The following is a 16,784-nucleotide window of genomic DNA, read 5'->3' as shown; positions in this document are numbered from 1 at the left end:
TGTTTACATGAGCAACTGTGCCGTGCTTTGACCCACCTCCACCGATCGGGCCAAAGTCCCATCCTTGCAGTGACACAGATCGACTGCGCTCACACTTTAGGGGAGATCTGTACTTGGGCACAGTTCTAAAGTCCTACAGTGAGTGGACCCTAACTGAACGCACTGCTCTGTCTGAAGCTCTGTTATTCAAGTTGCACTCACACTAGGACTTTAGAACCGTGCCCAAGTACAGATCTCCCCTGAAGTGCGGTACGTTTGCCCAGTGTGAGCACAACTGAACCGTGCCCAGACATGGGACGGTCAGGACTTTGGCCCGGTTGGAGGAGGTGGGCCAAAACATGACCCGTTTGCTCATGTATGCGCACACACACACCACTTTACTATGTGAGCTCTGTGTGTGATGATGTTACTCCTGTGAGGAAAACAGTGAATAAACTCTGCTCCAAAACACACTGCAAATTTGCGCTTATCTTCAATAAACGACTGTAGACGGTGACAAAAGTTTTGGAGTCTCGTCTCCGGCTGTCCTCACTCCTCCACGCTGTTTTTATATGCATGAACTCACAGAGGAGAGTGTATCATAAGAGGACTCACATCTGTCGCACTATTTAATAGATATTTCTGCCGCTGGACTTATTTTCTCTGCTAAAGCGTTAGCTCTGCTGTGCCACATGTAAACAAACACCGCCGTGTGCTCACGTCATTGGGCCATGACACATTTCTTAAGTCCTAGTGTGAGTGCACCCTTAATCTGAATTTTGTTTTAGTACAATTTGCCCAGACAGCACTGACTTGGTTGGAGCTACAACAGATGAGCTGATTTGTGCTACTTAAAAAAGTCCCTCTCAAATAACATTACAGTCACAAGCTAGTTAGCATTAGCCAACAGTTTTTCAGTCCCCTCATTTTATTTGTTGAAAATCAAACTCCTAAATAGAACCATGAATGCTCTTTTTGATCCATGCTCCTGAAAATGTGCTGTTTAAATCCATTTTGTATTTTTTCTTAAAATTTTTGACAAACTTCAAATGTTTCGCCTGACTTTGCTAATGTTTGCATTGTGTCACAACTAATAGAAATACATGTAGAACACCCCCAGTGTGATGCCACTGCAAATTATCAACAGAACGACAAAAGCTGACATAAAATCACTAATCCAGGGTGATCAGATTTTCAAGATTAAAAACTGGGACACCCCCGGGTTTGGTCGCGGTCGGTAGCAATAAAATTGTGAAATGAGCGCGTAATTAAAGAAAGTTGTTCTGCACTTGGCCCATTCACGACTTATTCACGATAACATGAGTCAGTAGTCATATTTTCTTTCTGTTTTTCGTAATTTTACCTAAATAAAACCCTAAAACAAAAAAAATCTAGACAATCTATGCCTGGTTTTACTGTTTACAGGGATTAAATTGGTGAAAAATAGGGACACTTGGGACATTTCTTTTATAAAACTGGGACAAATCACTGGTTTTGGATAAATCTACTGGGACAAGGGACACAGGGCTCAAAACTGGGACTGTCCCGGGTAAACAGGGACGTCTGTCTGGTCACCCTACGCTGACCCGTCTCTTTTTTGTCCATCCCTTTTAACCAAAAACATCTGCGAAAATCCCATTTGCGATCCCGCCGTATCCTCACACGGCCTCGGACAGCTCCTGGAGGCCCTTGGGAGGTCCCGTGGGCGAGGGCGGGTCCGACCGGGGCGGCGTGGAGGGTGGCGAGGGGAACAGCGTGGGCGGGGCGTGGTGCGGAGAGGGCGGGGCGCGCGGGAAGAAGACCAGCGGCTGGACGGGAGACACCGGCGAGGGGGAGCACAGCGCGTCTTTGGTCGGAGAGTCGTCCGCGGGGGGCGCTACGGTCTGGGAGGAGAGGGACGCGGGCAGGCAGATGATCGGTTCTGAGGAGGGGGACAGCAGAAGGGGCGGGGTCACGGGGGTAGACGGAGAGCTCTGATTGGTGGAGAGGTCACTTTGGGAGTTGCTGATGGTGAGAGGAGGTCCAGGTTTGGGGGGAAGGTTGGGTTTCTCCGGTTTCTCTGGTCTTTCTGGTTTCTCAGTTTTTTCCGGTTTCTCTTGTTTTTCCCGTTTCTCCGGTTTCTCTTGTTTCTCGGCGTCTGAAGTGGGAGCTGGAGTTTTGGACAGTGGTCTGCAGTTGATCTTGAAGGCCTCTTTATCTAGAGCTGTGTTCTACAAAACACAAGGACACATCATCAAAGCAGAGAAAGTAACACGTAAAGGAACAGAGAACAGAATCCACCAGTGCCTCAATAACGAAAACAGATCATTATTATTATTATTATTTAAGGATTTATATACGGGACAACAGCCGAAAGTTGGATTGAGTAACTTTTCTCGTGGAGGTTTCGCCAAATGCTTTTCTCCATGGAGATGTTATTGCTTTGTCTGGAATGTTTCACAGTATGGAATTATTAAACATTTTTATCTTCATGAAAACCAAACCAGACCAAGTTACAGGTCAGATCTGTGGAGAGGCGACCGCGCTTACAGTCAAGAGTGTTTGTTTTTCTAGGAGATTATGAGCTATAAACCACTTGATTTGATTGAATAAATGTAAAGTAGAGTTGTCAGAGTTGCCGCGGTCATGGAAATCCTGAAAAAGTCCTGGATATTGAAAATGTCATTTTCCAAGCCTAGAAAAGTCATGGAATTTTATTATCTCTTTCACACAACTACAACATTCTGTTAAGTTCTCATTAGGCTATTATGATTTACTTTTTGTTTAAAAGAGATGACAACAAATGCATAGACCAAACATGTCAGACTCAGGCCTGAGGGCTAAATTTGGCTCACGATATAATTATATTTGGCCCACGAGATCATATCAAATATGGTTTAGAGCTGCCTGCTGGTTACAGATCGACTATAGAGACATTATTTATTTAAAATGTTGTTATTATTTTATTTTATGCTTCTTCTGGATTCAATGTTTAAGCAAAACTATTATTAAACATTTATTTTAATAAGAAAAGGTTTAACATTACATATCTCGAAATAAGAGAAAACGTGCAGATCTAATATTTAATCTGACCCAAGAGTTAGTCCCAGTTTTTAATTTTGTCCCCTCTGTGAATCTGAGTTTGACACCCCTGACATAGACAGTATTTTGAATGTTAAAAACTATAATCCCAAACCATAAAGTTGAGTGAAAAGAGTTCACATTTCATATTTAGCCCTAAAAGTCTGATCAATTCTGCACATGTAGGTGTCGTAAAGTCATGGAAAATTCACTTTATGTCATGGAAAATCGTGGGAACCCTGTTTAATGTCATACTGTGGAACATTCCAGGCAGAGCAATGGCGTATCCATAGAAACAAGCAAGTGATGGACCCCAAGCCAAAAAGTTACACAGTGCAGCTTTAAAAAATCCATATTACACTATATTCTGATCCATGTTATAATGTTTTGGTTTTTTTTTCATCACAAACAGACCTGGAGTTGTGTTTTGTTTCATTCACACATGTTTAACGCACAAACCCTGAAAATTTAGGCCTTCTCCCAAGCACAAAACACTCTGTTCCACCTGGTGATGTCATGTGATAATACAGGAAGTGCTCCACTGTGTTTTTAAACTCCACACACCTTCACTAGAATCATTTGGATCATTTCAGAGCTGGAATTCCCCAATCTCTACTGAACAAAACGTAAAAGGAGCTGTAAACTTAAAACTAAAACTACAGCTTCGTGACATCACAAGGTGGACCAGAGGATTTTACTAATAATAAAGAGTTACTTAAACATGTGAGAATGAAACAAAACACAACTCCAGGTCTGTTTTTGAGGACGTAACAACATTATAACATGACTTAACGCTCACAAGAGTCAGTTTTGTGTAATATAAGACTTTTAAACTTCCTTTTTACATATAAATCCATAGTATCCAAGTACTTTTTACTACATAAATACATTTGGTTGCTGTTTCTTTATTACGGCATTTCAGATTCCACACACAAAATCAAAACCGTCACATCAGACCGTCGTTTTGTCAGTTACACTTTGTTTTTTAGTTCAGCTCATTTCACATCAGTTCACTTAGTGGTAAAACTACTCACCCAGAGCTGTGAGTTACTACGAATGATCACAAAAAAACAAACAAAAACAAGACAATGACACCGATGGGAGTGAGTGATGGTCCGCCGCACTCCACCAGGGGGCAGAGGAGAGTGCACATCTGGAGTTTAATAATGAATCGATGCAAATTTTGAGACGTTTGAGAGTAAGATGTTACCAAAAAGTTAAACTAAAAAAGCTGGATTTGTTTCGTTTTGGAAGCTGATGTTTCTCTGTGAACCACGAAGCTTCAAATAGGAAGTGAGCATGGACTCATTTCTGGCTCCAGTTCAATTTCTATTGAAGAAAAAAAAAAAACATCGCCTGTTTCTCTGTAACTGTTATTGTCAGGAGGTCATTTTTGTCTTAAAATGTTTGTATTAACCCGCTCTACATGATCATAGGGTTTATTTATTTCACAATTTCAACCTTAAATCAAGATATGAACATTAATAACAGACCAATGAGCTTCCCTCTTTCCTTACGTGTTGCTTTCAGTTTATAGTTTAGTTTATTTAGTTTATTTGACCGGAACTATGTACAGGAGCATTAATCAAAGAAACAAATCGAAGAGATGTTTTGTACGAGGCTGTAGCTCTCAGGACAAATTTCCATCTGCAGTCCCCTGAGACACGCAAAAAAACATACAACACCCTCGTTCCTGAACTCGGCTTGAAATTTGCCTCAATAAACTATATTCGCGCTCACGTCACAAAGCAGAAAGACATTTGGAAACACGCGATGACAGCTTCCGGTGTGGTTCCCGACACTGGGCTCGCCGACCGAATGTGATCAGGGGTAAAATGAAGACTGTATATGTATGTGCTGTTTGGAATCATCTTGAATTTGGCGCCTCTGGACACTGTATCCGTCTGCAGGGAGGAGCTAACTACACTGAAACTCCTCTGAAACCAACACACCTACTTGTTTACAGTTTCTGTTTGTTAGTTAGGCCTATTGAATTGCACTGAGTGGGGAGTCATATTAGTGAATCATTCAGGGCCATAATGGAGCTTCCACACCTCTGGACCTGACCTGGATACCCCTATTGTTTTCTTTGTCTGAGGTCACGATTTCATAACAAAAATAGCTTCTTTAACTCCCCTCTCAAACCAATTCTTTTCTCTGACTCAGATTTGTACTTCACTGTCCTCAAAAGAGTGACCCAAGCCTTTTAGATGGAGATGTACAGAAGACTGAGGTCCTGTGTTGCTCTCTCGTCTGTGTTGGTACATCCTCTTGTGAAGAGTCTGTTTTGTTTCTCCAAAGTAACGCTCACTGCAGTCTTCTCTCCAAATGACTTTGTTTGTGGCTCGGTGTTATGTCCTTTGGGTGGACTAGTTCCTGTCTTATAATGTTTCTAGGTTTGAAATAGACCGGGATTTCATGTTGTCTGAAAATCCTCTGTAGTTTTCAGAAACACCAGCCATATAACAAATAGTTACACCCTTTCTCCTGGGTTCTGATTCTCTGTTGTCCTGTTTTTTTACCTGGACAGAGCCTCCCGGAAGTCATCATCGCATGTTTCCAAATCGTTTTCCTGGTTTGTGACGCAAGCGTGAATAGAGCCTCGATGAGCTTCATTTGACTGGAGCCAAACGCCGACATCACACTCACTTAGTCCTCAAAACAAGTCCTGATGAAGCCTCCTGGTTGGTAGAGAAACATCAGCTTCTAAAACGAAACAAGTCCACCCGTTTTAGTCGAACTTGTTGATATCAGTTTAATAATTTTTGTGTTTTCTTTTCTTTTTTTATTTTCATAGAATTTCTGCGTCTCTCCGTTGCCCTCTGAGCAGCGTGCAGCAGCAGCATAAGGCAGTTAGTGGTTAGTACATACCATGATCTTGGAGCTAAGGTCAGAGGAGGGAGAGCAGGGGGAGGGAGAGCAGAGGCAGAGACACAGCTCATGTAAGCGGCGCACACAGCAGGCAGCTTTACTCAGGAAAAATACCGTTCAAAATAACACACACTGACCTAAATAACACACACCGGCCTAAATAATAAAGTAAAACAGTGATCAGAACCCTCGCAGTCGCCTCAAACCTGGACGCTTCAGGGAATTGCACTTCATATATTTGTCCACAAGAGGGCAGAGCTCTACTATGAAGTATAGGTGCAAATCAGACAAGTACAGAGGTGGGTAAGTACTACTCCGTTACTTTTTCAGCCGCAAGTAAGAGTACTGTTACTTCAATAAAAATATTACTCAAGTTGGACTAAAAGTTGTGGTTCCTCTTCCCGTTGTGAGTAAATCTAAAGTGATAAAAGCTTTAACCCTCGTGCACCCCTTTAAAAATAGTTACACCTGTGCTCCTTCGTGACAAAAATGTACATCGAAAAAATAATACCACAATATTTTTATGCAGTACAGATTTGTGTTCAACGTTTTTATACCAATGTCTTCTTCTGCTCTAATCATACATACCAAATATTATATCATATTTTGAAATTTGATCCCTTTAAATGCCATTTTTGACAGCAAAAGTCTCAATTTTTTGTGCATGAAAAATTTAAAGAACTGATTATTTTTATATTTTTCAAATCATTTTAATTTGTTTGTGTTGGGATTACCAGAGGTTGGGGATTTCATAAAATAATGCCAACACTGATTTTTACATTCTTTTAGTTTTTGCACAAACCCAAATAGTTACACCTGTGCTCCTTTGTGACAAAAATAGAAAAAGAATACCACAGTTTTTTTATGCAGTGCACATTTGTGTTCAAACTAAACAATTTGAAGGGTTTTCAATACCAAACAATGAAAAATAAATGGTAGTGAATGGAACAAAAATGTACCGAAGGACCACAGGCCTGAGTATTTTGATTATAGCCCGTTCAATTAATGTGATGTCGAAATAAAACACAAAGATTAAAAATACATCACAAGATACACAAACTGGCCCAATTTGGTGCTATTTGGTGCAATAACGCCAAAGTTCTGCAAAAAAGAAAAGCTGAGATGTACAAAAGTTTACCTCGAGGTGCAGGAGGGTTAAGTCGACAATATGAAATTATTTGAACATTAACGACAAATTATGAATCAGATGTTGCGTCCTGAAAGTTGTTCTTTAAGTTACTTTGATTTGAGTCATTTCTTGGACCACTACTTAATGTAAGGTGTCCAGATGTCTCGATTTACTCGGGACAGTCCCAGTTTTGAGTCCTGTGTCCCCTGTCCCAGCAGATTTATCCAAAACCAGTGATTTGTCCCAGTTTTATACAAGAAATGTCCCAGGTGTCTCTATTTTTGACCAATCTGACACCTGTGAATAGTAAAGAAGATAATATATTGTCATTTGTTTAACTAAAATACAAAAATATGCTTGAAAATAAGGCAAAAATAATAATAATTTCATAATTTTATGTATAACAACCATCCCAACCTGGGTGTCTCCAAGTTTAATTTAGAAACTGTGGTCACCCTAACTTTGTACTTCTACTTGAGTAATATTATTTTGATGTAACATTTTGTGTGTACTCTTCCCACCTGTGGTCAAGTATTGAATATAATACAGAAAGGCAAATAATACAGATTACACGCACTAGACGGTTACAATCTAGATTTTTTAAGAAGCCACATTTTGGTAATTTCGTCCCAGGGCAGCAGTGGCTAGGCCTTGCACCATAAAGAGAATCAAAAAAATGTTGTTATTGATATTTTGCAGTGACGTCACACTGGGGGTGTTCTATGTGTATCTCAATGAAATGAAATGTTCAGTAGTGACCATGGTGACACAATGCAAACACTGCCAAAAAGTGTTAAAAATACAAAATGGACTTAAAAAAAATATCAGGAGCCTGTGATCAAAGATTTTTTAAACAAAACAAATTAGATGATCTGTTCTAGCTCCAACCAAATAAGACTTTAAACTGAGTTTTATTTTAACACAATCTGACTAGAAAGAACTAGGCTCCAATACAGAGCTAGTGTGACCAGACGTTGCCATTTTCCCGGGACAGTCCCAGTTTTGAGCCCAGCGGCCCCTGTCCCATCAGATTTATACAAAACCTGCAATTTGTCCCAGTTTTATACAAGAAATGTCTCAGGTGTCCCTATTTTTGACCAATTTGATACTTACCAGCAGCAAAGGCAAGTACAAACTATCATTTGTTAAGGTAAAATACAGAAAAGCTGCTTGAAAACACGAAGAAAATGTGACTATACTGACCCACACGTTCATCATGTTCATCATTTCTGCGTAACAATTTTCCTTAGTTTCGCACCCATTTCACAATTTGCACGTATGTCCCAGTTTTTTATTTTGAAAATCTGGTCACCCTAGACAGAACAGTGCCTACAGTTAGCGTCACACCCCCGGAGAATGTTCTTGATATCAGCTGCAAAGTATCAACTGTTATTACACACCAAAAAAAACAAAAAAAAATTAAAATAAAATAAAAATCAGGTCAAGTGTTTACGTTTTGCCAAAGCAGTTAGCCTGTTTAGCATTTGTTAGCTCGTGTTAGCGTGTGTTAGCATTAGCGTGCAGCACTTTTTCTGTGATGTTTTCTGTGTTAGTGCAGCTGCAGCTCCGACACAAACGCTAAATAATGAGCCAAAACCAGAGAGAAAAGAAGAGGAAGAGGAGGAGGAGGAGGAAGAGGAGGAAAAGGAGGAGGAGGAAGAAGAGGAATAGAAGAAGGAGGGGGAAAAGGAGGGGGAGGAAGGAAGCTTGACAGTGTACCAGCACGACTCTGAGCTCCGGGTGGTCCCTGCGGTCCCGGGGCGGGCGGATGGATGGACGGACGGATGGAGGTGGAGGAGTGGAGAGAGGGATGAGGAGGGGGTGAGACGGAGAGGAGGAGGAGGAAGAGGAGGAGGAGGAGGAGGAGGGGGAGTCTCCGCCTTTACACCTCAAACTGTCAGAGGAGATTTAGGGCACGGTCAGAGAACGAGTGGACAGACGACAAAACCCCCCAAACAAAAAGACAGAGAGAGAGAGAGAGACTGAAAGAGAGGGTAGAGATGGAGAGAGAGAGGGTCAGAGAGTGAAAGACAAATAGAGAGGGAGGGAGAGAGGGATGAGAGAGAGAAGCACAAAGAGAGAAAGACAGAGAGAGGGAGAGAAACAGAGAGATAGAGACAGAAAGAGAGACAGAGAGACAAACAGAGATAGACAGAGAGAGACAGACAGAGAGATAGAGACAAAAAGAGAGAGAGAGAGACAGAGAGACAGACAGAGAGAGAGAGAGACACAGAGAGAGAAATAGACAGAGAGAGAGAGAGAGAGAGAGAGAGACCAACAGACAGAGAGAGAGACAGAGAGAGCGACGAGACAGACAGACAGAGAGAGAGAAACAGACAGAAAGACAGACAGAGCGAGAGAGACAGAGAGAGAGAGAGAGACGAACAAAGAGATACAGAGACAGAGAGAGAGACAAACAGAGAAAGAGAGAGAGAGAGACAGATAGACAGAAAGAGAGAGAACAGACAGACACAGAGAGAGAAACAGAGAGAGAGACACACATAGAGTCAAAGAGAGAGTGAGACAAAGAGAGATAGAGAGAGAGAGACAGAGAGAGATGAACAAAGAGATACAGATACAGAGAGAGAAATACAGAGAAAGAGAGAGAGAGAGACAGATAGACAGAAAGAGAGAAAACAGAGAGAGAGAGACAGACAGAGAGACAAAGAGAGAGTGAGACAAAGAGAGATAGAGAGAGAGACAGGCAGAGAGAGAGACAGAGAGAGACAGACAGACAGACAGACAGAAAGAGAGAGAGAGAGAGACAGAGAGAGAGAGACAGAGAGAGATGAACAAAGAGATACAGATACAGAGAGAGAAATACAGAGAAAGAGAGAGAGAGACAGATAGACAGAAAGAGAGAAAACAGAGAGAGAGACAGACAGAGAGACAAAGAGGGAGAGTGAGACAAAGAGAGATAGAGAGAGAGACAGAGACAGACAGAGAGAGAGTGAGACAAAGAGAGATAGAGAAAGAGAAAGAAGCAGACACAGAGAGACAGACAAAGAGAGAGAGAGAAACAGAGAAGCAGACAGAGAGAGAACGACAGGTAGGAAGAGACAGAGAGAGACAAACAGACACAGAGAGAGACAGACAGAGAGAGAGAGAGAGTGAGAGAAGCAGAGAGAGACAAAAAGATAGACAGAGAGATAGACACAGACAGACAGAGACAGAGAGATAGATAGATAGATAGAGAGAGAGAGAGATGAACAGAGTGCAGTGTGTTGTTGTGTGGATGAGGGTGGAGGAGTGACAGCGTCAGTGGGTGGAGATGTTTCTATTGAAATATGGATTTTACATTAAGACGACAGTTTCACATTTACACTGGAGTTTAACAAAATCAAGACATTTGATTGAATCTGAATTAAGATGAATCGAAATCAAATGGAAATGAAATGGTTGGAATTGGCAAATTGTAAATACAGCTACAGTTATTTAGGAATCTTAATTTAAAATGTTTTATTTTTTTTAAGCCGATACTAATATCTGATATTTGTCCTGCTGTGGCTGATAACCGATATTTGGTGATACCGATGTTTTTATTAACCTTTAAAATCCCTAATGAGGCTCACAAAGTTAAAGTAACAATCAAAAAAATAATTTTGTTTTCTAAAATAATCAAAAATAATACTTCTACTGATAAACTACATAATACTGGGATAAAAAAAAATAAGAGAAAGGGGCAGTGCAGAAAACATCGGTATTGAATATCAGGCCAATGCCGATACTGGAACCAATATATCACTACTGCAAATATGATTTCAAATACACAAAGAACTAAGTTAATATTTCTGTCTGAACTGAATCTTGGTTTTGAAAATATACTGCAAATCTAAACATAACTGCAACATTTACCTATTTTAACAATTTAGGCTTTGTGTATAAATCCCACATTTAATTTTTGAGTAAACTGCATTAATGTCACAGATACAACTGCAACTTTATTTATAACGCACTTTAAAAACAACACAGGCTGGTCAAAGTGCTACAGAACATAAGTAAAAAACAAAAACAAAAAACAATAAAACAACACATGAATAAAAGCTCAATCTATTAAAAACAATCTACGGAAGCCCTGAGCAGCAAGCAAAGAAAAAAAAGAAAAAAGAAAAGGCACGTCATTTGGGCTCCAAGTGCTTTTTTTCGCCCACCATCAGCTCGCAAAAAAAGAAAAAAAAAGAAAAAAAGGGTACAAGTCACACGTCATTTCAGCTCCAAGTGCTTTTTTTCGCCCACCATCAGCTCGCAAAAAAAAAAAAAAAAAAAAAAAAAAAAAAAAAAAAGGGTACAAGTCACACGTCATTTCGGCTCGAAGTGCTTTTTTTCCCGTCATCATCATCTTTTTTTTTCCCTACTGTTGATGTGGCTGATGAAAAAAAAAAAAAAAATCTAAAATCAAGCACTCCAAAGCCTAAGCGTTTCCCAATATATTAGTTTAAATTTGTTTTTTGGGTTGTTTTTTTTTGGGAAATTGCTGGTGAAAAAAAACTAACCCTAAACAACACTACTTAGAAAATGGAGCCCAAATGACAGGGTTTTTTTTTTTTTGCTTGCCGCTCATGGCTTCCGTATCAATCTAATAAAATGTTAACAACTCAAACTGTGTCAAAGGCCAAAGTGAACAAGTGCATTCTTTCAGTTTAGCCTTGAAAATGAATGTTTATGCTCCACTTTATGCTACCGAACTACACTAGCTTTACTATTTATTACACAAACGTTACGAAAATTGAAAACCATGTTACACAGCCCCAGTTTCTCGTCTGAATCACTAATCCGGCGCGCTGGTCCTGTCATCTGGAGTGACTCGGTGGAGGTCAGATTTTCTTGGCCCAGTTTGAGTGGATGTATTAGGGTCAGATACTGTACACTGGAAAAGGACCAGACATCCACAATCTACTCCAACTTTTCACTGAGCTGTCGCATGAAGACGACATGAGTTTACAAGCTGCGTTTATGTTATTTGGGGTCCGTCTCTGCTTGTTTCCATGGAGATGTCATTGCTCTGTCTGGAATGTTCAACAGTATGACATTAAACTTTACTCTGCTTCACATTTATTCAATTACAGGTGGATTTATAGCTGAAAAATACCAAGAAAATCAACATTCTGACTGTGAGCGGCGTCGCCTCTCCACAGATCTGACCTGTAACTTGGTCTGGTTTGGTCTCCATGAAGATAGAAAGGTTTAATGCCATACTGTGAAACATTTCAGTCAAAGAAATAACATCTCCACAGAGTAAAGCATTTGACGGACCGTCCACCAGAAAAGTTCAATTCATCTTTAAAGCTCCTATTACTGTGTCGTGTTTTTGTTGATTAATCCTACATATTTAGTCCGTCCCATTTTCCAGAGCTCAAAACACTTGGTTGCCTCTTGTGATGTCATTGGGTGGTAATCCAGGATTGGGCTAATATAGATTTTTTGATCTGATGCTGCTGTGGTCAGTAACAATATCTAGATTTTTAAATCCATAGCGAGACACGAGGTATTTTCATTTAATTTTGTGATTGTTACTTTAACACAGACATGTCAAATTCAGGCCTGGGGGCCAAATTTGGCCCGCAATATAATTATATTTGGCCCGCGAGATCATCTTAAATCTGTATTAGAGCAGCCCACCGACTACAGATAATATAAAAAAACATTATTTATTTAAAATGTTGTTATTATTTTATATTCTGTTTGTTCTGGATTCAGTGTTTCAGCAAAACTATTATTAAACATTTACTGGAATAAGAATAGATTTAACATTACATATCTTGAAAGAAGAAAACATGCAGATGTTGTTGAAATTTTTTCAATAAATATTTAGTTTGGCCTACGACTTAGTCCGAGTTTTTAATTTTGGGCTCTGTGAATTTGAGTTTGACACCCCTGCTTTAACTTTTCACCTTTTTAAATAAAATGACAAAATAAATTTTACTGGGAAATAAACTAAAGATAAATGTGTTGTTTTTTTTAATTATTTTTTTTATGCAATGTCTTCTCTATTTATTTTTTTTCCTCACATAAAATCAATATCAATGTAAAGTACATAAAAAGAAAAATAAATAGTAATAATAATGATAATATAAAAAAAATTAATGAACCAATAATTTGAATCAACTGAAAAAGAAATATAAATAATACTAATAAAATATATATATAAATAGATAAATAAAGTGCTCATCCATGTTTTTAAAATCCTTTCACCAGGCTCATTCCCTCCAACATGCAGCGACTATTTTGAATCTGTTTAAACTGCATCACTCCACTGTGCACCTGCAGCTGAGCTCCTCGTGTCCCCTGCTGGTTTTTATTTAAGTCCTCAGCTAAACTCAGACTGGGACAAAAAAAAAAAATTGTCCCGCAAAAAAAATTGAGGACCCAAAAAAAGTGAGGAAAATGAGCCACACAGTCGGACGGTCAAACAGCCGTTCTGGACTTAACCAGAATGTACAAATTGCCGATCCGACCCTGCCAAAACTCACCAAACACATTCTGGATATGCATTCTACTCTATATATAATATGTGTGAAAGTCCAGTGACCTGTGTAAAAGTACAATAGGTTTAGCTGATTGTACTAACCCACAGTAATGCTTCAGTACTCTCTAAACAAAGGTGTGATCTACTTTATTTCACCCGTCACTTTTGTCTCTAAACGCTCCTAAACTGTGCTTTTTTGTAGTGGCACTTCTGGTTAAATGGAGATATAATATGAATCTTAAACATAAAAATTACCATATTTTTCGGACTATAAGTCGCTCCAGGGTACAAGTCAAACCAACCAAAAAATGCATAATGAAGAAGAAAAAATCATATATACTATAAGTGGCACTTTTTGGGGGACGTTTCATCTTGGAAGTCAAGTTATAGTAGGCCTAATAACAATAGAATAAAGAACAACTGGCTGAACAGGCGTTAATATGTTAACGTAACGGATTAACAATTATTCAGATTCACTCCAAACTTTCTTTCTGCTGCTCGATTATCGTTTTCTGCTGCATATTTCACTACTTGCAGCAGGACAGAGGCTTTTTCTGCAGGAGACATGCGCAGAAAACTGATACATGAGCCTAGAGCCTATCGCGGCTGTCAGTCTGAGAATTTTAATATGTGTCACATCAGAATATAAGTCGCAGGAAACACCCAAACCGTGAAAAAAGTGCAACTTATCTGAAAAATACGGTAATTTGTTTCATTTGTGTAAAATGTTCACTGTTCATGTGCACCAACAAGTCTCACTGCACTGATTACGTGGAGGATTTAAAACAGCTTTATCGTCCGTAATGAACTTATTTACTGTGAAGATCGGCCCCAGACAAAATAATACAACCCCAACGACGATAGCGGCGCTTACGGCAACTTCTAGAATTAAGGTACTTAACTGTTATATTTCTGTTATATTTGTGTTATATTTGTGTTATATTTGTGTGTGTTCTCACCATGATGACGGAGACTCCGGCCGTGGTGGGGTTGTGCTTTGGCGCTGGGTTAAAGTGAGTCTTCAGTTTACCTGACACCTCCATCTTCATGTTGTTCTCGCCCACAGCGTCCTCCTGCACACGATAAAACACAACACTGCGTTAGTCTTAAGTCGTTCTCACACATGTCACTCAGTCTCAATCACAAACAGCACGTCATTTACCCCAAACACCGTGAGATATGTAAGACTAAGTTCACACTGAAACGAATCCACGTATCACCGCATCGGAAACAATCTGCGTCCAGACTAGGGATGGGCATTCGATGAAATTTTCTTAATCGATCGTCGGAAGAATTAACGATCGATTATCGATTAATCATTAACGTTTTTATATTAAAATGATCATCATTATTATTACTATCTGCACTACTAATCTGCATAAATAAATTCAACTTTACGACATATAAACCGTAACGACTCTAGAGCCACATCAGCCCGTTTGACATTATAATGTGTTTAATTCAGTTTTGTTCAAATCTCACAGAAACGAAACTTAAAACCACATCGCTAATTTGCATAAACTCAGCGAAGATAAAACTGCAGCTCTTGTGTCGCTGATGCGGTCAACTTCTGTCGGATTAAAAGACATGACTCAGGTGAATACAGGTTAGTGTGACCAGATTTGTGTTTGTCAAAACCAGGACACCGTACGGGGGGAGGGGGGTGGGGACTCGTCATCCACATTGCGCGACTCTCACCTGGTAAAGCTTTTTCCCACTGGACACCGAGACATATGTTCCTGCTTTATACACTGTGCACATGGACTCACACTTGTCCCGAACGCAACGGAAAGTGTGGAATTTCTTGTACAAATCATCGTTAAATACGCATTTGTGCTTTGGTACGCTGCAGACTGACCGAATGTTTGCGTCTCGCTCCTTCTGAGTGCAGAGAGCTATATGTACGGACCCACGTTTGGTCACGCTACGCACAGCAACCTACATTCGGTTTGTCGATTAAAATTAACGTAATCGATGAAATTCTTAATGATCAATTATCGATTAATCGATGAATCATGCCCATCCCTAGTCCAGACACGTCGTTTCTGTGTCTGCAAGTCTTCCTTATCCACACAGCTTTGAGCACATTTGTTTATGTTTTACAGAAACAAAACTTAAAACTGCATGACTAATTTGCATAAACTGAACGCTCAAAAAAACACCTCGCTCCTTGTGCGCTGATGCGGTTCAGCTTATGTCGGACTAAAGGACAAGACTCAGTGGAATATGAGTGTTCTTTCTGTGACAGAGGGGTGTTCTGCTGATAATGACTCTGTTCTGTGTGTCTGTCACGTTGGAGATGGTTCATGTTAAACTTTTCAGAGATTATCAGTCTGCAGGTCACATGCACAAAACGTATATATGAATGGACATATGTTCTAGCCTCTTAGCATTTTGGCGGTGAATTACTTGGCAGTGCATAGATCTACATCAGTGTATCAGTGTTTTCAGGCGTCCACACAGCGCCGGATCAGATCTGTACTCAGATGAATTCGTGGGATCGTTCCATCTCTGGAGCCGTTTTCAATTGGATTAGTGTGGACGAACACTGCATCCACAACCAAAACAACTCGAATACGAACTAGTGTGGACAGGGCCTGAGAGTATATCAACTGATCACCGAACGCATCGCCGTTTCAAAGGACAAATCCCAGTGAATATACTACACATGCGCCCGTACAAGAGCGCAATGGTCTTTTCTTTTACCTGTGAGGACTACGTGACACACAGACAGACCTGGGTTTACCAGCGCAGACAGAGGCAGGAGGAGATATGTGTTGATCCAAATTGCTTTGTCAGACGAATGTATCAATATATCATGATCCAAGAGTTCTTTTTATCCACTTAGAAGTACTTATACTTTTACTCTTAGTCAGTGATCGGGACTCATTCACACCACACTCGCTCCACACTCTCCCCGCTCCAGTGTGAGAGACGAACTATTCAGAGAGCTCAAGCTTTCTTGAAGCTTTTAATGTGAATCAGAATGAGTCACGCTCGCACTCACATTAAAGCAGGACACGGTGACCCAGGGGTGAGACAGGACGTCCAGAGCAGTGTACCGGGCCTCAGCTTTCACCTGCAGCATCTGACCGATCAGCTCCTGCAAACCAAACAACACAAAACAACGGAAATCAAATGATGTGAAGTTGTTTTAAGTGTAGACTGTGTTTGCTCTATAGTTATAATCTATGACACCTGTGGATTATTATTTTTTTATTTATTTTACTTCTATGGGGTATTAACTGCCAACACATAACAGATTTAAATCACCATGCT

The 16,784-nt window shown here is 40.1% G+C and overlaps 1 protein-coding gene across 1 annotated transcript in view; it reads right to left on the bottom strand.

The window, feature by feature from the left end:
* Positions 1-1,637: 1,637 nt before the first annotated feature.
* dclk2a (doublecortin-like kinase 2a) overlaps positions 1,638-16,784 on the bottom strand; it is a 106,344-nt gene continuing 91,197 nt past the window's right edge. The window contains exons 15-17 of the mRNA XM_055158510.1: positions 16,513-16,608; positions 14,465-14,578; positions 1,638-2,189 (exon numbers count right to left, since the gene is read on the bottom strand). Of these exons, the coding sequence (XP_055014485.1) occupies positions 1,638-2,189; positions 14,465-14,578; positions 16,513-16,608 (762 nt within the window). The remainder of the gene's footprint in view (positions 2,190-14,464; positions 14,579-16,512; positions 16,609-16,784) is intronic.

Source organism: Boleophthalmus pectinirostris, unplaced genomic scaffold (genome assembly GCF_026225935.1).
Source record: "Boleophthalmus pectinirostris isolate CB_2022bp ecotype Guang Dong unplaced genomic scaffold, ASM2622593v1 HiC_scaffold_22, whole genome shotgun sequence".
Lineage (NCBI taxonomy): Eukaryota > Metazoa > Chordata > Actinopteri > Gobiiformes > Gobiidae > Boleophthalmus > Boleophthalmus pectinirostris.
The sequence above is the reverse complement of the archived record's forward strand: the minus strand, read 5'-3'. Positions and strand labels throughout refer to the sequence as shown.